The sequence below is a fragment of the Alligator mississippiensis genome, chromosome 5 (assembly GCF_030867095.1).
Source record: "Alligator mississippiensis isolate rAllMis1 chromosome 5, rAllMis1, whole genome shotgun sequence".
Classification (NCBI taxonomy): domain Eukaryota; kingdom Metazoa; phylum Chordata; order Crocodylia; family Alligatoridae; genus Alligator; species Alligator mississippiensis.
In genome coordinates, this window is record NC_081828.1 from 145,035,739 (window position 1) to 145,058,729 (window position 22,991).

Here is a 22,991-nt window from a genome sequence, read left to right on the forward strand (position 1 = left end):
TTGTGGCAGCTATAGTAATTACAGGCCATGTCGTAATTCTCTTACAGCTCTGAGTGTTGAACTGAAAAATGGAAAAAAGTGATCCTCCTACCTGCTACAAATGATATTGCCATTCTCTGCCCCTTTACTGGGTAAACTGGCTTGACTATTCAGTCTATTATTATTCAGACTTCAAAAAAACATTTACTGCTTCTAGTTCATTCATTTTTGTATCAAGTTTGCAGCACTGTCTCCCTGCTTTCTCTTTAAAATACTTTAATATTGCAGCTAATCTTTTTTTTGCCTTCTTTTTCTCTCCTCAACACTTCCATCTTCTTCCCATCCATTTTTTACTGATTCATCAATTAAAGACCATCTCTCTGTGAAACTATTCTTAGGCTTCTACTTCTATCTTAATCACTTCCTGCAGAGACATTGAAGCGAGAAAATCTGCCTTGAAAAGCTCACGTTTGCCACCCTAGAAACTGTGATGAAGATCCAGATGGTACCAGGACAAGAAAGACTGAATTCTGCTTGGGACTAACTATGCCTTTTCTTTACAATTGTAGCTCTTGATGCTGTAGTGTGCTAAAAAGTGATTGTCATAATATGGTTCAAACTTCAGATGAGGAATAGGAAAGGAATTTAAATTCATTTTTATCAAATGAGATAATAAAACATTAATGTTTAAACAGGAATAATGGCACTGCAAGGGTACATTTGAGGAGGGAAAAATACAAGTGAAGAAAGTCTGTGTGTGGCCTCTTACAACCTGAAGCAAAAACAAGCCTTAAATTGTTCTTTTAAAACAACAGCAGCTGGAATTCCTCTAAAATATATGCAAAACATCTTCCTTTGGAGAAGCAAAAAAATATCTTGAGGAAACAAGCCAAACCACCAGGAATATTGATGGAGAAAAATCAGCAAGGAGTCCAGTAAAAAGAGATGTGTCGTCGTCCTCCCCCCCCCCCCCCGATTAAACTTCAAGTCCATGTTCCTCAAATCCTTGAAATTAAGAAAGTAAAAAAATGCTGGATATATTCATAGTAAGTTATTTATTCCCAATACACCTGAGATGCATTCATTCTATATTTTTCACTCAAATCCTGCTTAGAAGACGCTTTAAAAAAAATAAGTCTGTTTGCCTGATTAGCTCATTTTACCAATTCAAAATGTGTACAGATAACACAACTGAGATTTCAGAACTTGATTTCATATTTTAGTTACATAGATGTAGGAAGTTTCTGCTGTTTCCGCTTAGCAGGAATTCCAGTTTTTCTATATTCTTCTCTTTGCTTTAGATATTCCATTTTGCATTCTTCATAAAATGCTGGGTCAGAGTAGCTAGAAAAAAAAGACAAAATACAAATAATACCATGGCTTCAGTCTTAACTGAAGAACAGGTACATATAAAACTGAAGGTGATACTATCACCACTAATTAATATTGTGCTACAGTGAGTGTAAATATTATGTGCAATTTGTGTATTAAGCATCTGAAGTTCAGATCTGCATCTGTCCTTCCAGCATTGCACTACTGGACAGAATGGCCCTAAAGCATGACATAGCTGAAGGATACAACAAAGCACTTCTGGAAATACAATCCCCAAAAGGGAAAGGCATGAAGGGCATGTGGGCAGGGGAGCAAGGTGTGGGGGTCAGGCTATCTACCTACCCACCCACCCACTGCTGCAGTCAGGGACAAAATTTAAGACAAGCCTCCAATAGTTAGATTCTATTGGAAACTTGTTATAATTTTCTATGTAAATTTTCTGTATAAAGAACCTAATTACTGGGCAGTCATCTTAAATTTGAAGTCATCTTGGATTTGGGTGAGTATGGTAGTTTATGGCACCTGCCACAGAAAAGAAAAATAAGAAAAAATATCATTCCTTCAGACTTTGATAACAGTCAATGGTCAAGAAAAAGTTTAACAGCTCAGTGCTACTCTTTGAAACCAAGGTAAAATACTTTCCCCCCTACCACCACCATCTGTAGCAACGGTCCTAATGTTGTAAACAGGTTTTCATAAATATGGGACAATTTTCAGTTAAAAAGAGGGAAAAGGCTTCCTTCAATTAGTCCCATCTGTTTCCTATTTGTAGTAATACCAAGTGACTGCCTTTCTTTTTTGAACATCGATGTGTCAAAAATAACTCGCTCTACAGTAGTTTCATAGTTGGTAGGGGTGGAAGGGACCTGAGGAGATCATCTAGTCCGACCCCCTGCCGAGGCAGGAAAGAGTACTGGGGTCAAACAACCCCGGGCAGATGTTCGTCCAGCCTTTTTTTAAAGACCCCCGGAGTAGGAGCCAGCACCACTTCTTTTGGAAGTTGGTTCCAGGTCCTAGCCACCCTGACAGTGAAATAGCACCTCCTGACGTCTAGCCTGAAACTACCCTCCGCTAGCTTGTGTCTGTTGTTTCTTGTAACTCCTGGGAGTGCTCAGGGGAACAGGGACTCTCCCAATGACTGCTGGTCCCCCTTGACTAATTTGTAGACTGCCACTAGATCCCCTCTCAGCCTTCTCTTTTGGAGGCTGAACAGGTTCAGGTCCCTCAGCCTCTCCTCGTAGGGCCTACCCTGCTGACCCCTGATCATGCGGGTGGCCTTCCTTTGGACCCTCTCCATATTGGCCACATCCCTCCTGAAGTACAGTGCCCAGAACTGGGCCTGACCAGTGTTGCATAGAGGGGGAGGATCCACCTCCTTGGACCTGCTTGAGATGCATCTGTGGATGCACAACAAGGTATGTTTGGCCTGCCTGACCATGTCTCCACTTTGTCAGCCCATGTTCATTGTGGCATCAATGATGACTCCAAGATCCTTTTCTGTCTTGACACTGGCGAGAAGGGAGTTCCCCAGCCTGTAGGTGTGCCACTGGTTCTTCTTCCCCAGGTGCAGTACCTTGCACTTGTCAGTGTTGAACCCCATCCTGTTCTCATTGGCCCACCCCTGTAACCTGTTTAGATCCGCTTGCAGCCTGTTCCTTCCTACTAGCATACCCACTTCACCCCACATCTTAGTGTCATCTGTGAATTTGAACACGGTGCTTTCTACCCCCTCACCCAAGTCACTGACGAAGATGTTGAATAGTGTGGGCCTGAGGACCGAGCCCTGGGAAACCCTACTGCACACGTCCCTCCAGGTCGAATAAGACCCTCTCTGGGTGTGGCCCTCCAGCCAGTTAGTGACCCATCTGACCGTGTAGGCATCAACACCACTGTCTCCTAGTTTCTTACTGAAAACAGGGTGAGAGACTGTGTCGAAGGCCTTCCTGAAGTCCAGAAAGACTATATCCACTGCAACACCTGCATCCAAGGACTTGGTGACCTGGTCATAAAAGGCCACAAGGTTGGTTTGACAAGACCTGTCCCTAATGAACCCATGCTGGTTGCCCCTGAGCATAACCTCCCCTGCTGGCCCTTCCTGGACATTTGCCAGGATATTTCTTTCGAAAAGCTTCCCCAGGACTGAGGCAAGACTCACGGGCTTATAGTGTCCTGGGTCCTCCTTCCTCCCTTTTTTGAAGATGGGGACCATATTGGCCCTTTTCCAGTCCTCCAGCACATCTACGAGCACTCATGGCGCTCGGGCGAGCTGTGCCAGAGGTCCCGCAATGACCCCTGCTAGTTCCTTCAGCACTCTGAGGTGGAGATCATCAGGACCTGCGGATTTAAATACATCTAGTCCCTCCAGAAGCTCCCTGACAAGGTCCTCATTAACCCTAGGCCTGGGTGTGCCACCCACACGGCCCTCGGGGGTGCCAGTGGGGGATATATCCGGGTCCCTCCTCAGAAATACGGAGGCAAAGAAATTGTTGAATATGTCAGCTTTACCGTCAGGTGAGATGACCAGATTTCCTAGCGTGTCCTGCAGAGGCCCCACGTTACCTGGCACCTTCTTTTGCCCCCCTGTGTATTTGAAAAAGGACTTCTTGTCCTTGATCTGGGTCGCTAGTCCCAGCTCCATTTCTGCCTAGGCCTTCCTGACCGCCCCCCTACATTCCCGAGCTACCAAGGTATAGCCCTCTCTTGTGATGGCCCCTCCCTTCTAACGGGTGTACGCCTCCTTTTTCATTTGGAGATGTTCCTGGATGCTTTTGGTGAGCCATGGGGGCCTTTGTGCCCTCTTGCCCCCTTTGACTCGTGTAGGGATTACTTCCCTTTGAGCTTGAAGGATTGTCTCCTTAAGGAACGACCACGCCTCCTGGACACTCAACTCCCTCCTGCTCTGGGACCTCAGTGCTTCCCCCACTAGTTTTCTCACCTCGTTAAAGTCCGCCCTCCTGAAGTCAAGGGCTGCTGTCTTGCTGGAGGCTTTCGCCACCTTGCGCTGGATGGTGAATTCCAGCAGACGATGATCGCTATCGCCCAGGTGGTTAAGCACCCGCAGACCCCGTATCAGGTCGTCGCCTGTGGCCAGGACCAAATCCAACAAGGCGTCTCCCCTGGTGGGGCTGTGTACCTCCTGGGTTAGATGGAGGTCCTGTATGTCAGTTAAGAACCTACGTGAGTGGTCAGACCTGGCTGTTTGCTCCTCCCAGCAGATGTCTGGAAAGTTTAGGTCACCCACGATGATCACATCCTTGGACCTAACTATCTCCGTGAGCTGACTTAAGAATTCCTGGTCTCGATCTTCTCCTTGGTTGGGTGGTCTGTAGTAGACCCCTGCCATTAAGTCCCTTTCTCCCCGACCCCCTTGTATTCTAACCCAGAGCACTTCCGTTTGCTCCTCCTCTGACCCAGTGTTACTGTGGATGTGTGTTGCTCCTTGACATAGAACGCCACCCTTCCTGCCTATCCTATCTTTCATTTAGAGCCTGTAGCCCTTGATATTCACTGCCCAATCATGCGTTGGGTCCCACCACGTTTCGGTGAGCCCCACTATGTCTGGGGTGGTGCTGGCTAGCAGGAGGACTAGTTCCTCCTGCTTGTTCCCCATGCTGCGAGCATTAGTATAGAGGCATTTGAGGCCTCCTGAAGATGAATGGACTGCCCCCCTAATCCCAGCGGTACCCAGGCCCATGTCACTTACCTGATAAATATGAACCATGTAAAATATATTAAGTAATAAACCTGGCCTTTAAGTCAAGGGTCTCAAAGATATAGCCCATGGGCTAGATCTGGCTCGCAAAGCCGTTTCAACCAGCCCAGTGGTTCGGAAGGGCCAGGAATTAAGAAGTGGGGACCACCCTGGGACTCCTGAGTATAGAGCCCTACAGGGAATGCATGTTGGTGGCAGCAGAGTAAGCAATAACTGTGTCAGCTCTCATGCTGCTGAGTTCCTGTTCCACAGGAAGCCCTGCAGTTGGATCTGACCCAGAGGACCGGGAGAGTTTGACACCCCTGTCCTAAATGAAGCTACTTAATTATTTAAAAAAAGAGATGCTCTAGGTTGACTACAGGTACTTTTTTGTGTGTCTGATCCAGAAAAATAATGCTTTCTCCTGAGAGATGCACTAAACTAGGTTCAGTTGTGGAAGACTTAAGTCATATGATTTGCAAACCTGTTTGAAAGGTGTAGTAGCATCTTCAATAACTCCAGAATAATTTGGAAAATGAAGTACCTTTTTTGAGACTTATCTTGATTCTGAATAATGAATATGAAATGCTGCCTATAGGAATTATTTTCTTTTTTTTTTTTTTAGTTAAGATCACGAGAGTAACATATATGTTTTGGAAAAGCAAAGACTATGCTATGTTGACTTACTAGGCAGTTAGACACTCCTTCAGTGCTGCATTTTCCTGTTGACACTTTATCACCATTAAAAAGCCAGTCTCTTGGCAGCATTTAGTAAAATCTGAAATGATAAAAAACATGCATATGTAAATTTGCCTTCTCCCCTGCTATGAATCTCTATAGGGCAATATGGTAAATCATTACGATTTTAGGTAGATGACCCCCAAATTAACCTATTTGGGCAAAATGGCAAATGGCATGAACCCCATTATGTTCTGGGGGTCTGTCGGGTATCATTAATGTTTTCTTGTGTTTTGTTATACCAATATGGTATTGCTCAGTCTTGTTGGAAAGCCCATGTTATGCTGTATCAATTTGTCACTTTTATCAGTGTATAGATTATGTTATAGACTTCATAGATTTCATAGACATTAAGGCTGGAAGGGACCTCGGAAGATCATCGAGTCTAGCCCCCTGCTCAAAGGGCAGGAAGTCAGCCGGGTTCATAGGATCCCAGCAAGATGAGCATCCAGTTTGCTCTTGAAGGTGTTCAATGTAGGCGCTTGAACCACCTCCGGTGGCAGGCTGTTCCAGACCTTGGGGGCTCGGACAGTAAAGAAATTCTTCCTTATGTCCAGTCTGAAACAGTCTTGTAGTAGTTTATGACCATTCGACCTAGTTGTCATCCCTTGGGGCGCTCTGGTGAACAAACGTTCCCCCAGATACTGGTGGTCACCCATGATAAACTTATAGGTGGCCATCAGATAACCCCTGAGCCTGCGCTTTTCCAGGCTAAAGAGCCCCAGGGCTCTCAGCCTGTTATCGTAGGGTCTGCTTCCCTGACCTCTGATCATGCGTGTGGCTGTTCTCTGGACTCTCAAGCTTCTCCACATCCTTTTTGAATTGTGGAGCCCAAAACTGGACACAGTACTCCAGCTGCGGCCTCACTAAGGCCGAGTACAATGCTTCCAATGTATATCTTTATAATTCTGGACATGGTTTAGCCAAGGGAATTCAGGATGCATAAGAACAACTGCTACTTCCAGACACAGGCAGAAGGAGATATTATTGGGTTAGACACCTGTGGCATTTGTCTGCCTGTAGTGGGGAAATCAACTCCTCTATAGAAGAACCATTGGAGAGAAATGGCCAGTCATAGCAAGAGGGACGCTGGGGGACCAGAAAGTTCTGCAGCGTACCGAGGTCTCGACCAATTAAAATAGTGCTGATGTAGGGGGCTGGCTTGGAGTTTTCTTCGAGTCTAGCTGTGATAGAATTCAGGTCTTTTGAATTTTCCCCAAGCTGAAGAAAGGTCAGAGGCCTCAGCACCCAGGGCTAGTCAAATCAGCAGGAAGTCTGATCTCTGAAAACACTGGTCAAAGTAGCAGGCCGAGCTCTTAAAAAACCAGCCAGGACTCTCAAGAAGGCTAGTGTGTAGCTGGATGAGGGAGCAAGAAAGTACTTGTTTTCTTTTTCTGTCTGTCTTCAAAGTTCTTGTTAGTTTTGCTCATAAATTCTTTTTGGCAACATAAATCCTTTCGCTATTTTGTCTCCTTACCGATTGCTTCTGGAAAGAGCGATCTCTGGGCCAACCCAAGCTAGCCCTTTTCACGAAAAAGAGGACCTAATGTTTACTTCAAAACCCAAGGTGGAAGCCACCTAGGGCTGGCAAAGATCCCCTCACTGCAGCTATGGGCTCTAGTATAAGGGTAGTAAAGCTGAGGCTTGCAGGGATAAGGAATTATCCCAGGGCAACCTCAAGCCTGATTTTAATAGTTGGCCAGTGGGGAGAAACTTGGGGTTCCAGGGGTTGCCCACAAAAAGGTTAGAGACAGCAAGTTCTGAACTTCTGGAAATTCAATCATTACATCATTACACTTCAGTCAGGGATGCACGTCATACTTTTTTGTTTTTTTAATATCTACCATGTGACAGAATCCACTCTTTTTAAATTAAGCACTCTAAACTTGATGCTAGTGTCTGCAGATCATATACTGTTGTAAAAGAAAACCCACAATACGAAACTATAATGTTTTCTATCTTTGTGGTGGTTGAAAAATAATTATAGCCATTAACTCCTAACTACCTTTACATTACTTGAGTGACATTTATTCTACTAGCTACTTCTGATTTTTCGCTCCTGTACATGAGAGAAGTGCTTATGCCATGTACTACGTTTGGTTGGCCTCATTGCTTTTTGACCAATGGCTGGCTTTGAGCTCTTAAGTTAAAAATTAAGACTCTGAAATGATACTGAAAGCATTTTTGAAACCAGATGCCTTCCCTAATCACATGCAATACAGAGATTCCCTTTCTGGCAATATCTTATCTTTAAATGAGATGCAACAAAATGTATCCAAAGTTTGCAATGCATGAATTAAGCTGAACAAACCACTACATACTTCTGGTTGTAGATTTGTCTCGTATACAGTTAGTAACGGAATAAACATTTTGTCATTCATCAGGTCTGATCTTCAAGTATATCCGCAACTGGCCTGGACCCTTTAACTATTTCTAAGAACTTTGGACACCTAGGCACTTGCCCAACACCTGCTCCGATGCATTCTAAATAAAATACTCCAGCAGCCATGGTGTCATGTGTATTCAGCATTCCCACGTTTCAAAAAGGTGCGTGGGGGGGGGGGGTTGCTTTAACTAAAGCTTGTTGAATGAGCTTTAGCTAAAGCACCCTGCTGCCATTTTGAAACATGGGATGCTGAATACACAAGACGGCGTGGGTGCTCTAGCGTGGCTCCTGAGAGCCGTTCTAATTAACCCTCACTCCCCCCCACCCTGAAACGCATGTAAAGCTGCACTTTGTCACTTATTTGGCAACAAGGTTTTTAATTAGGATCTTTCCTTCAAATCCTACAAATCCATTAACATGATTCATATACTGGGATGCTGCTAACACCAACAACCAGTTTCTGAAATTGTAGAGAATTGCATAACAAATCCAACTCTAAAATTCCTTCCTACCTTTCTTACTACTAAGTTATTGCTTTCATCATGAAATGGTTTGTGAAAGAGAAACATTAATTACTCTATTAGTGTTAACACTAACAGTGTGAAGGATATCTGATAGAACACCAACAAGAGTAGCTAATAACAAAGGTTTACATTATTAGTGTTACATTACCTGATCTTTAAGATAGTTAATGTTGTAGTGCTTTTATGATTAGGGCTTCCAAAATTACCAAGCACAATAATTACAACATGCTAATACAGTAATGCTGACAGAAATTACTAAGCCAATTAAGCACCACTTGGCTATATCATCTCTTGTGGAAGGAAGTCTCATTTTTTCAAGCAGCCCTCAAAAAAACAGAGATGTGGCAAGTTAAGGTCCAGTGCTGTCACCACTACCCCATACTACTTCTGACTGCCTTTTTTCAAAAGCCCTTGAATACCACTTGTACGTGGGACACTTCCAAAGATTCTGTTTCAATAATTACATTAATGAATCATCAGTACATACATTTTTTTTTTAAACACATAACTCCAAAAAAGCAGGACCTTTCAGGCTCTCAGAATACGAAAAGTAAAATAAATTAGGCATGTTGAACACTGAATATGCACCTTTGTTGTTCTAATCTCTACCTCCCTAAATTGCATATTAATATATTCAAAAATGTAACTTCTCGTGCTTTTTGCACATACTGAACTAATGCAACCCTGTTAAATGATAGCAAGCTATTGGCTTGAGATTTTAGTATATAAGGAAATACTTGTTTGTAACTAGTGCCAAAATACAAGGCAGCAACTAAAGACTAGGTCCGGGCTCAAAGTTCTGGCTATGTACAAACATAGGTAAGTTTACTCATCATCAGTGCTAAACATATTTTGAAAAAGGTCTGAACATGGCTTCTTAAAATGTCAGGCTGTTTATTGTCCATGAGCAAGATTTGCTTTGATCCAAAGTATATGACCCAAAGTCATGCAAGTATATGTACAAATCAATACTGAATAGTCTCTCTTCCTCCCAACTCTCCTCCACCCCCCACACATACCCCATCATCATGCTATCTTCAGATCAGTCTTGTGACTGAAGGACAACTAAGCAGGAGCACACACACAACCAGACAGGCAATACATTTTAGAACTATGAATGTACCAATAGCACCATATAAACAGCAAAGCAATGCAGATGTTCTACAATGCATTTTACCATGAATTAATTAGCACTGAAAAACTTTAAAAAAAGTGAATTTGAAGGAGGTATTTGGGAGAAGAGAAGATGCCTAATGCCCAAGAGAGCCTTTTCACATAGAAATCAAGTACAGTAGTTAAGAGCTAGATTGTGCACATTTATGTTTTAGATTGCAAATTATCCATGAATAGTGTAATTTTTTTTTTTTTACTTTTTTTGAACAAATAGTACCCCACATTTTATGAACAGTATTGCCTGTAAACTTAGAAATATTAGATATGCAAAATATGTTGTAATAAAAAGTGTAGGTAGTAAGATCTATGGCTTTTTTTTGTTGTTGCTTGGAGTACTTTTACAGTGCGTTCCTAAATCGCCATTTCATATAAGAGAGCTATAGTCAAATAACAAATAAATAAAATGTGTTTCTCTCATTAAAAGCTGTTTCAAGCTTAAGATTCGTCTTGGTGAACAATCTGATTCATAGTCCCTATAGACACAGGCTTAAGTGCTGTGCTGCTTTTTTATTGTTATAATCATTCCTTCTGGAAGCTGTGAAGTAAAAAGAAGGCAGAAGACAACAGGAGGTCCCTCTCACTTGTTAGTTCACCACAGCCTTGATTGGTTAAAGGCGTGATGTCCCAGTGAACAAACCTGAACTGCAGTAGCAAGCATTCCCTAGTTTCAGAAGGCCATGGTTGTGGTACATGGCCATGCAAGTAAAAAGCGTCATTACAAAGTGATAAAACTGCTTCAAGCTATATAGCTTTAATGTTGCTGATGCTTAACAAGGAAAGGAAAATGGGGCAGGAGACAGTGTATGAGATTCCCCACATGAGTACACACTATCTAATTAGTCCTCTCTCCTTCTATTCCTAGCACTTGAGAAATCCTCTAACAGCAGTGTAAAGGATGGGGATGCATCACATGTTTGGCCATAAATGTTCATCATAAACTTACTAGGAGACATGAGAACGGGGCTATTTTTAGTTATATTCCATTTTCTATAATCCCCTCTCCCCCAATTAACCAATAGCCTCTAAAACACTGATCAGAAGTTCCCTTAAAAGTCTAAATTTGGGAATAACTGCATAGGTTGGGCATGATGCTTTCAAATGTAATGTCAACTCAAAATGACAAAAATAGAAATTCATGTTCACAGTCACCGCCACATTTTTGGTTCTGGTGATTCTGGTATTGGAGAATGGTAGCGTCAAGGTACGGAGCCAGGTGTGAAAAAGGCAAATATAAACAATGTAATTACAAAATATATAGAAAATTAAACTTATGACTTTAACAGCTACTAAGAGAAATCAGAACTCTGGAGGGGGTCTACCCCTTTCATACACTGACTACAGCTATTCCCTAATACTACAGTCTCAATAAGGAACAGGTACTCTTTCAATACTGATTTCAGTTTTGTGAGGGCAGGAAACAGTATATGTAAATAAAAATAAAAAACAGATTTGAGGTGGAGACTGAAGTACATAAAATGGGGTTTATTAATTAAAAAGAAACCTACTAATTGGTTTTCAGTGGTTTTGGGAATCACTGCAGGTAATAGTAGTTCCTCCTGCAGGAGCCAGTCAGGCATCTAAAAGCACAGAATAAGGCAGCCAGTTTGTCCAATGTTAGGTACTTCGAATGAAAACCTACCCTCACTGAAATCTATGGGAAAACCACCATTAAACTTACAAGGATGAGAATTTCAGTCTTACTTCCAAGCTCCCCAGTCAACAATTTGCAAGTCATACTGGCTGTCTTTTAGGACAAGGGATATAGTAACTTTGCCAACTATTATGAATTTAGTTGAACTTTCCCACCTGTTTGTAAATTTCAGAGCTAGTTTCAGCTGGAGAAAAAGCAAAAAGCAAAAGTCAAAATAGTCTTTGCATATCTTCAAACTACTAATGTACTAAACCACCCAAAGAGTTAATTTTGTTTTGATATTTTGAAAGTGAAATTTTAACTTTTCATTTTTAAAAAAGTTTAAAAATTGATATCCATTTTTACAAGGTGAATATGGGTCATGTAATCTAAAATGAAAGTCTTTAATTTTGAATGACTTAAATGTTTCAGATTAACATTTTTTCATTTTACCAACATAGACAAAAATTCCCGTTTTGGATTGACTACAAATTCAATTTTTGTTTTTTTGGTGGTGGTGGTATTTGGCTTGGTCACTGAACTGAACAACCACTATTTCATGGATGTTTGAGCTGTCAAAGAAACCTGGTCTGCCTAAATAAGTATTCTCCGTTTGTCACTCTGCAAAACTCCTTATCCTAAGGGTCTGCATGGATGTCCACACTGGCTTGCTAAACTACAGACATCCGATTAGTATGTAAAAACTACTACTTTTTGGCTTTGATCCCCAACTTGGATGACTGTTCCTGCTGTTGGTACAAGCTCAGACATAGAACATTAGTGACCAGCTAAGTAAGTAAATATGAGAAAGCACCATGTTGAATGAATGAGAGCTCCCCGCCTCTAGGAAAGCAGTCAACACTGTTGCTAAATGACAGGAGGCATCTACATCTGAAATATATGCCCACTGATGAGGCAGATTCAGCACTGCTTGGAAAGAGCAGCAGAAAGCAGCTCTGAAGAGGTTGGCCATGGAATCTTCTCTTACCCCAATCAATGTAAATAAAATATTTTAGTAAACATTCATAATAAAGGTAGAGAAAATGTAAATGCTGCACTAGATCAGAGAATGCTTTGCTTGGATTACAGCAGCATTTCCCAAACTATGAGGTATCCCCCCTCAGGAAGGGCGCAACTGTCCATGTGTATGCGAATCATGCAATTGCTGCACGTGTGCAAAAGTGATCAACAAAACCTGGCAGCTGAATTAGGAAGGCATGAGAGTGGCTGACTTCACTGTGGTATAGTGTAAACCACAAAATCTTGGTAAACAGTGTATTAGAGCTTCTCCAGCAACCAAGCAAAGTGGCCAGTATTATGAGGATATTGTGATATTTACAGCTCATCAATCTTTGTCAAAAATGACAGGGATACAAGAAGAGTGCTTTGTGTTGGTGGTTTAGTTTGAATGCCCATTGTTCATGCTCCAGGAATATTTTATGCCCTTATAATGCAGGAGAGTTTGGGGAACAAATGGAAAACAAAGTGAGAAGAGTTAAGACCATATATGGGGTTCTATTATCTTTTTTTTTGGGGGGGGGGGGGCGGGCAGCAAGGTACACAGAGTCTCCGGGGGGGGGGGGGGAGTGGAAATAGTGAGCACGTGCACTTGTGCATGTATGTTTTAAGATGCAAGTTTTTCAACCTGAAACTGACAAACAAACATTAGAGAGACACCACTGTCTTTACCTGAATCCAAGACTAATTCAAATTTAAGCCAACCTTCCCCACCAAATAATTAGATCCTGTACATGGAAAATTATAAATTCATTATAATTTTCCATGTATAGTGTCTAATTCTGGAGAGTTGGCTTAAATGTGTCCTATCCCCCATCCTTCCCCCACCACAGTGGTGGGGAAAGCAATGGCAGAGAGCAAGCAACTGGGCTTCCTCCACTCTTCCCCTGCTGCCTGCTCACCCTATCTACTCTCCCTGCCTTTTGTCCCCTCCCCATAATGCCTGTGCCTCTTGGCGCCCATCTCCCTGCCCTCCCTGCAGCTACTTACCCTATATCATGGCTCCAGCTCCCCCCAGGCTATACATTGTGCTGTCTGCCATCTCCTCCCATGCTTACCTGTTACATGCCCTCTTCCTGGTGCTCTGTCTATTGCCTCGTCTCTCACAGCCACTTGCTCCTGCCACCACTACTTACCCTATGTGTGGTTCTATCTCCAGCTCTGGTCCCATCCAGGTGGCTACTCAGGCCAGAGCTGTTCCTCCATGCACCTCCTGGACTGCACGATACATAGGTTCCCCCTTGCACTTCCCCCTCCCACACCAAACAAACCATCCCAAGCCAGCCCGGTCAGACAGCAGCAGCTCTGGCCCTGGTCCTAGGCTAAAACACCCAGTGGCTGCAGCTCTAGAAGTCATAGCTGCCTGCCCCCGGGCCAATACTCAAATCCAATATGAGACTTTACCCCCAAACTATGGTATCTGGGGTGGGGAGGTGGAACAGGACACGTTTATCTTGGATTCAAGTAAATCATGTAAAATTATAATTTGATTAAAAAAAAACAAACAAACCTCCTGTATTTCTCTGTTCCTAAACTTTTAGACTAGCAACTGTAGAAGAGGTTTGGGTCTCCCCCCCATCCCTACTCAAGTTATGGTCATATTTCAAACAATAGGGGATGAGAGTGCCTTTTCAGGACTGAAAATAAATTCTATTATAAGAGGAAAAGCTTGTTGGATGTCAGTTTAAAAGGGCATATCAATGTCTGGTGGAAACAGTCATAAATCCATTACACCAGATGAAGTTGTATCACAGAATCTTTAAGCAAGGTGCAGGTTAACTTTAAAATTTTCTTGCAGCTTACTGACCAACTGCTGAAACCCTACCGCTGCTTCAGATGTCAAGTGTTCAGTAGGGGGGATGACACTAGGCACTTAAAGTTTTTCTTTAGTGGTCTACTTGTTGCACATGAAGTTCAGCGGTACGCAGGTGGCCTCTACCACAACAGACTGATGTTCCAGTGTTTGGGGTTGGGTTTTTTTACATTTTTTACATTTTAGCTGTGTCCATATTTGAGCAGGTATGGAAGTTTCTATTAAAAATATAGAATTGAAAGGTCTTTAAGCAGGAAAAAGAGCTAGTAAATAATCTTCTCCCCCCACCCCCCAATTTTAAAATGGTTTAGAAAGCTGGAATTCTCCCATTTCAAATGAAGGGACAAGTCAGAATGCTACTATGTTTTTGTTTTTAAGGAGTAACATTGCTTTCTTCATTTTAAATCGCTTATGTTTTAATGGTAATTATGGATTTAGCAAGCATGAATTGACTCTCCCTATTAAAAAGATGCTTAACACTGACAAGATATACATTTTTAAATTAAGATTTATCATGTCTGAACAGGCAGAATAGAAATATTATACCCATACACTGATACAAAGAGAATAGCATCATAGTGAGTTAAGCAATTTTATCAGAAATTACATTAAACAGCATCTCTGAAATTGTCATTATTTTGCATATTCACACCAAAAACCATAGGCAGAAACCTGAACATGTTAATGACCATATTAAATACCTTGCTAATAAATCATTTTAATGATAATATACAGCACTCACCTAGAACTTTACACTGTCAGCATGCTGTGCAATCTAATTATTAGGTAAATTCAAACAATTGTTGTACATTCATTTTTAAGGGTTTTTAATATTTAAAAATGAAGTATTCCCCATTAACACGATAAACTGATCTTCTCAGATCTGGCTATAGTTTATTTAAAGACTTACAATTTTACTACTTAAGAGCAAGTCCTGTGGAGGTGTTATCTCACCATTTATATTTTCTCAACACTTATGATACTGCTATCACACTCTTACAATAAAAAAAAGAGTATATCATGATCTAGACCAGGTTTAATATTATATCTCTATCATTTCTTTAAAAAAGAAAAAATATAAACGTGTATAAGATTTGCATCACACTCTTAGAACTACAGGACAGAGAAAAAAGAGTGTCTAGCTCACATATAGAAGGGGACATAAACAAGACTTTAAACATCTTACAAAATATAAAGTTTTGTATCATTTTAATATTACCAGTGTTTTATGACAAAGTTATTATGCTTTTAATTTTGTATTAAATTGGGATTTATTAGCTTGTTACTTTGAAGATTACTCAGTGTGCACAGAACAGATTTACTGGTGCATCTAATGAGCCAGGGAGGTAGTAGGATGAACATGAAAAGGTTTTTTTACATTGTAGAGCATGAACTATTTGATATTTCTGACACAGTACAAAAGAAAGCTTCTCTGTAGATTGATCATGGTTCAGTTAACATCACTGAATATCTAATACCTCCAACTCAATTAATTCTCACCTGATTAAGATCAGTCTGATATTCAAACTAAATCATCTCTCCAGTCAAGTAGAAATCAATATTTCTGATTTTACTTTTAAATTACAACAACAAATAAAATATATGCATCGTCAGTATGCCAGGAGTGGCTTTCCTATTCTAGTCTACTATGGCATGCATAATACAGCTGATTAAAGAATTATTCTAATTTGAGCAACAATATATATAAGAAGCAGATTAATTTGAATACAGGGAGATGGAATGAAGTAATTAAATGCATCTTATATAGGGCAAACAGAAAATTGACATAAAGTAAACTCCAATTTTTTTTAAATGAACTTCTGTTATCTGATCAACTAGATTATTTGCCTTCATGTAGTCTATTTGTTATAAACAGTTTTATTTATACATTGCTCCCCAATATTCCAAGCTAAACCGAGCCATACAGTTATCTATGAACTGGTGGTGGCATTCAGAAAAATAACCAGTAAATAGCATGCTTCACAGGGTTGGGAGAGGGTTAAAGCTGAAATTCCTGAAAAGGGGTGTTATTCACCATTGTCAAAAGCCTGTTTTCCTATCCTAACAGCATTCCCTGAGCATAAAATGGCAGTCTTCACTTGAAGTAGATGTCATCAGGGATCCTACAGTACACTGGAGAGTATCTCAGACTCCAGCATGAAATGTTGAAGAAGTTGTGTGTCTCAGGACAGAGAGGAATACCCACATGAGACGCACATGAGAGCCAGCATTTGGAAATAATAAAGGGTATTTTTGATGTTTGCTTTTGTCAGTAAGTAGAATTCTTTGAACAATCTGCCATCAGCTGAACCACTGCATGTATCAAGATCCTGGAAACCAATTTTAAATAGTTCAAATTGTAGGGGACACATACTTAGGAACAAAGAAATTGCAATGCTGGCTCACACCATTTCATCCAGTATCCTGTCTCCACCAACATCTGCTTAGGATAGCCACTTAGATAAGAAGGTACGTGAAGCCCTGCAGTAGGCACTATGGAACAACCATGTGACATGCTCATTTCCCTCCTGCCTGATCTTTAAAGTAGCTATGAAACACCAAAGAGACAGGGGAGGGAGACAGCTCATGTGCAACTGCAGCAGCAGTATAGCTGGCATAACCTACCACAGACTAGCAGCACTGGTGACCACCAGGCTGAGAAATTAACTGAAGGACTGACATCTTGGAATGAGAATCCAGGATGCTTTATAAAGAAATCAGATTAATTTTACTAACAGCCCTACAAATCTCAGACAGTTGTGAGGGGGCTCTAGGTCCAACCTTATGACATTGCTCCTAAATGCTCGCAACAGCATGCAGAATGGTCTTCATTTGCATTACTTCTGGGCTAGTTTCATAGTAGTTAGGGGTCAGAAGGGACCTGAATAGATCATCTAGTCTAACCCCCCCGCCACTGGTTGGAGCACACGCTGGGATCACATGACCCCAGACAGGTGTTCATCCAACCTCTTTCTGAATTTACCCAAGGTAGGAGCGAGGACCACTTCCCTAGGAAGTTGGTTCCAGATCCTAGCTACCTTGACAATGAAATAGTGCCTCCTAATCTCTAACCTGAACCTGTTCTCTAGCAGCTTCTGGCCATTGTTCCTCGTCACCCCAGGTGGTGCTGGGGAGAATAGGGCTCTTCCTATTTGCTGCTGATCTCCCCTAACAAGTTTGTAGGCAGCCACCAAATCCCACCTCAGCCTCCGCTTGCTGAGGCTGAACAGGTTCAGGTCCCTCAGCCTCTCCTCATAGGGCCTGCCCTTTTTTCCTCCAACCAAGCAGGTGGCCCTCCTCTGAACCCTCTCAAGGCAGGCCACATCGTTCTTAAAGTGCAGTGCCCAGAATTGGACACAGTACTCCAGTTGAGGCTGGACCAATGTCACGTAGAAGGGGGAGTATCACCTCTCTGTACCAGCCTGAGATGCATCTTTGGATGCATGACAAGGTACGGTTGGCTTTGCTGGCTGCGACCTGGCATTGGTGGTCAAGAATGACTCCAAGATCCCTTTCCGCCTCTGTGCTCACAAGGGGAGAGCTCCCCAGCTTGTATGTATGCTGTGGATTCCTTCTCCCCAGGTGCAGCACTCTGCATTTATCTACATTGAAGCCCATCCTATTACCATCCGCCCACCTCTGTAGTCTGTCTAAGTTTAATTGCAGCCTCTTAGTCCAGCCTCTGGACTAAGACTGCTTTTCCTTTAGCCTCCAAGAACAAAAGGTAAATGTTCTCCAAAATATTTTGGTTATTTCCAAACAGTTGCTCACACCTCTTGTGGCATCTTGTTGAGGCCATCTCCTTTCTTCTAACAAGCCAGGAAGCTCTTGTTTTTACCTTGCCTGATTTAAGAGACATAAGGCATTCAACACAGGAATGTCTTTATTTCCTTGTTTGTTTACCAGAAACATCAGCATAGCTCTGGAAGTCTGTTAATGTTTCATTCCTCTACTGCTTTTGTAATAGCTGCACAAATTAAAATCTATTTTATCTGCTAAGCATTTAGATACCACAGTTCTTAGGCGCTTTCTTATGCAATGCAAAATGAAACGTACAAAGAAGGTAGATCTGGAACTTCTGTTCCTATTTTGATGACACAAGAGCCTAGACCTGAAACATTCAATAAAAATGAGAAGGCAGGAAATATTCTATGCCATGCAGAAAAAGCTTATGGAACTTGTCACCAAATACCATAATTGAGGCTGAGAATTTAGCAAAACGGACTCAATGTTGAAATGGATAGCAAGATTATCCTCAGCTATAAAAATCAGGATTAAAGCAAGATGCTTTGGAAAAATAAGCCACCATGCTTCAGGGTAGAGTCCAATGTCCAATTAATGATGGTAGGGGAAACTGGGGACAGACTTTTGCTCTTCTCTCTGATGCAGCCATTTTTACACTGTATGTACAACACAAATGCAACTGTGGCACCAAATCAGTAACCAATACATAATTCACATTCATTTTTCCATCCAGCTTGTGAACCATATTTATCATCTTGATATACTGTGCTATGTATTATCATCATATACAAGTACTGAGAATTCTGAAAAGTATTAAAGGAAATCTCTCTGTGGGGGGAGCAAGAAGGGGAGAATTTTAAAAGGAAGACATATAGAAAGATATACTGAAAGGGCAAGCTAATTCAAATTCTAAAGTTAAAATAAAAGTAAGTAAGGAAAAATCACTGGCAAATAATCACAGCTGAAACTATACATTTCCAATCACACTGTATTTTATACTAACTGAGGTTAACTTATTGACCACTACTGAGCATACAAGCAGTATACAATTCTACTGCTGCTAAAAGGTAAAATGATGAAATGATCACTACAATTCAAACAGAACATATATTTAAACAGGAAAAGACAAATATTGAGGCATGTGAGTTATAAAAGGGCAAGAGAGAGTAAAATATGTTTATGTCTGATTTGACCTGAAGAGATATCCCTAAAAACCTTGTCTTCTGTAGGTGTCTTTCTGAACAAAACATCTGCCTTTTTTAACTAGCAAGGTCAATCACTTCCAAAAGCCCAACTTGTATAAGCAAAGAGAACTTGTTTATAAAAAGCCAATAAGAAAAGAAAATGGCATTTGAAGCCTAGCAGCATATTTATACTGTTGTCTTCACCTATTCTCCTTTATACGTTTTTACCCTGTCCCCATATCTACACACAGCACCTGGAAAAGTACTGATCTGTGCTTTGAAACTGACTTAAAGTTTAAATTGTGCTTAGCTCAGGATTGAACCTGCTACTTTGCAATGAGGATACAGGCAAGATCATATGAATGCTGACAGTGCTCCAGTGCCCTTCCCACAATTCCCCTCAAGGGAAAAACAAGTTCTCTCACAACAGGATGAGTAAGAATCACAGAGCAAGAGCCAAGAAGGACGCAAAGGCAATACCTGAAACGGGGAATAAAAACAATTTATTTAAAAAAAAAATGCTGGCTCCCCAGTGAAAACCACCCAGCCTCACAGTCTACTGGAGCAAGGGGGCAGGGAAGCAGGAAGGGGAATAGCCAAGGTGGCAGCTGCTCCCTTTGCTGCTGATTGGCCAATGGCTGCCTTTCATACCACCCCTCTCCACCAATCAGTGGTTAGGGGCAGAGTCTCATGAAGGGAAGCCCTCTGCCAACCAGCAGTGAAGGATGGGACCACCTGGGCAATCAGGAACAGGGGACCCTGCCACGATAAACCAGTAAAAATGGCAGGTGGTGCTGCGATCGGTGCATGAAATTACCTATCTATCTGTGATCTCAATTTGGGTAGGTCCCTGTACATGTCAGAGGCAACTTCAACCTATTAGACCAAGATATTTTAAAGAAGCGCTTCCTTTCAGAGAGCGATGATTTAATTTTTCTCCCCACACTATACTAAGAATATCTGACACCAAGTCTTATAGTACCCTGTGCTGGAAGAGGCAGAACTGGAGCAAATGCAAGCTCCCCTATGGCTACTGCCCATCAATGCCTGCTCTTATATGAACACCTCACATTGAACTTGAGTAGTTCAGGGCACCCTCAGTCCCTATTTCTTCAACTCCTTTGGAGGAAAATGCCCACTTGAACACAAACTGAGTGCAACAGATTATACATAACACAGCTGCCTCATAGTGACTGCTAGCTGAACTCCAGCCTCAAAAAAAAAAGTCAGTCTATAAAAGCAGATTTCACTACCAGCAAATTGGGATCATATTCTGAAGACAAGACCTTTTCTCACCACCAGATGGAGATAAAACTGACAGCTTAATCCACCCCAAAACAGAAACTGTTGCACATCTGGAATCTTTACAACTATAGCAGCTATGGCTTAAAGCACGCACTTTTGTATTCAGTATAAATTACTACACTTTCCTTGGAAGGATCTTCACCATTCAAAATTAAAGACAACAAGCAGAAAATACAAACAGTTATTTCTTTCTTGTCTGAGCAAAACGAAAGTGGCAGAACAAGGAGCAATGGTCTCAAGTTGCAGCAAGGGAAGTTTAGGTTAGATATCAGGAAAAAAGGTAGTAACACACTGGACCAGGTTACCCAGAGAGGTTGTGGACTCTCTGTCCTTGGAGATTTTTTAAGACCTGACTAGACAAAGCCTTGATTGGGATGATCTAGCTGGGGACTGTTCTCCTTCAAGCAGGGGGTTGGACTAGATGACCCCTGGAGGTCCCTTCCAACCCTAATTTCCTATGATTCTAAAAGCCTTCAACAACAGGGGACAGAGGAGAATAATGCCAAAACTTTCCATCCACCATATGCCTCTCTCCTAGAGCAAGACAATCAAAATAGTCTTTCAGTTCAGAGAAGCACAAGCTGTGCAAAGGTACAGGAAGGAGGGCAATAATCTCAGCTAAACCTGGGCATTCCAGAAGAGCAATACGCACTGTTCCAGAGACGCATACTTCTACTGCTTGGAAAAGAAGTAAACATCCAGTTTTAAAAGTGGTCTTATATTCTAAGGGTGCACACAGCTGTGGAGCATTTCTCATGGCATAAGGTATCGCTCAACAGGAGTAAAGGTGACAGAATCTGGCCCACAATTTTTAGCGTTTTTCCTCTGTACATTTTGTTCTATGTTTATATTTATACTACAAGAAGAATATTTTCAGGCCTAGTTAAGGCTGCCCTACTATGAAGATATACAAGCATTTGTTTTTGTAAAAACAAAATAAAGAGAGAGAGATTAGGCAGACAATAAAGTCTAATTTCCTTAACTATGATGTTATCGTATTTGTTTATATTTGTTCATCAGTGAAGTGACAGAGGAGCACACTATCTAGTTTATCAGTTTCAATGGTTTCTCGAGTTTATTATTAAATTATTTGTTATTTAAAATACACCTGTACCCAAAATTAAAAAGAAATAAGAATGAAGCAGCAGTTGTTAAAATGTTAACAACATGGGTCAGTCAGTCCTGAAGATGCATCAACCCACTGAAGCACCTTTGAAGTAGCAATAACTTTCCATTCTTCCCCGTCTTCTGCAGCCCTTGTACGATCAAGTCAGTTTTAATCCCATCCCATCTGGGATGCTAATGATCCATCTTGTCTTAGGTCTTCCTCTTCTTTGTCCATCCACAGCACCCTGCAGGATGGTGATGGTAAGGGTGCCAGGCCTTCTTGTTACATATCCAAACCACTGCATATTTCTTTTTGAGTAAGGGTTCATATTTGCCAACTTCTTGTCCGATTTGATTTTTCACAGGTTCATTTGTTCTGCGTGCAAAGTAGAGTATGTGTAGAAGTCTTCTAAAGCACCACATTTCAAAGGTCTTACTTCGCTTTTCCAAAGCCCTAGAGAGCATCCAGGTCTCACAGCCAAAGACAGTTGTTGAAATTACAACAGCATATAGTAGGTAGAGTTTAATTTTCATTGTGATGTTGTCAAGGGAGTAGCTAGATTATGAAAAAAAACCAAACCAATGCTAGCTAACAGTGCTGGATTATGACATGCTGAAGCCCTAAACTATGTCCAGTTTAAGAGGCCCCATATGATAAAAAATAACCCATGAAATCCATGAAAATCAATTTTCATTAATTTTTAAAATGAATTATTGTTATTTCTGCACAAATTTATGAACTTAATATGAATAACAACTGTGGGGCCATATACATGTATATTTTTGTCATGTTAGAACAAAAATGGCCAGGTTTTTTTTTCTCATTTAGAGGCTCCTCATATTGTAAGGCTCTAAACTGTAGCTTAAGTAGCTTAAACCTAAATCCGGCACTGCTAGCTAACCTAACAATGGCTACAACAGTTAAAAGTCTACATCCATTTTTTCCAGTAGCTTTGAAAATGTTGTGACAGAATCTATTGACATATATGCACCAAGTATGAACAATATTGATAAGTAAGTGTCATGGAAAATGTTTATCGAGAGTGCATTCTACACAATGAACCAGGGGTGCTTGCTTATCTATTCTGATAACACCTTTTTATGAACTGTCTTAAACACTGGCTTCCATTATTCTTTTAAGTTTATCTGAAGTTTGTTTCTGTCCACACTTTTATGCCATGAACATGCTGTAAAAAAATGCATTAAAAAGGAAAACCTCTCTTAACAGACTGAAACAAAAAGCTAAAGTACAATTCTTTCAGACCTCAACTGAGGAATTTAACTGTAAGTATCTGATCAAAGTCTCACTAACACGAAAATCTGATTGCTTGCATACCTAAATTAAAGCTTTTGCAACCAAGACAATTC

The 22,991-nt window shown here is 41.2% G+C and overlaps 1 protein-coding gene across 2 annotated transcripts in view; it reads right to left on the reverse strand.

Annotated features, from left to right (window-relative positions):
* Positions 1 to 1,015: 1,015 nt before the first annotated feature.
* CMC1 (C-X9-C motif containing 1) overlaps positions 1,016 to 22,991 on the reverse strand; it is a 67,063-nt gene continuing 45,087 nt past the window's right edge. For both annotated transcript variants that reach the window (XM_019497741.2, XM_014603149.3), the window contains 2 exons: positions 5,690 to 5,780; positions 1,016 to 1,323 (listed from right to left, as the gene is read on the reverse strand). In XM_019497741.2, the coding sequence (XP_019353286.1) occupies positions 1,203 to 1,323; positions 5,690 to 5,780 (212 nt within the window). In that variant the 3' untranslated portion in view covers positions 1,016 to 1,202. The remainder of the gene's footprint in view (positions 1,324 to 5,689; positions 5,781 to 22,991) is intronic.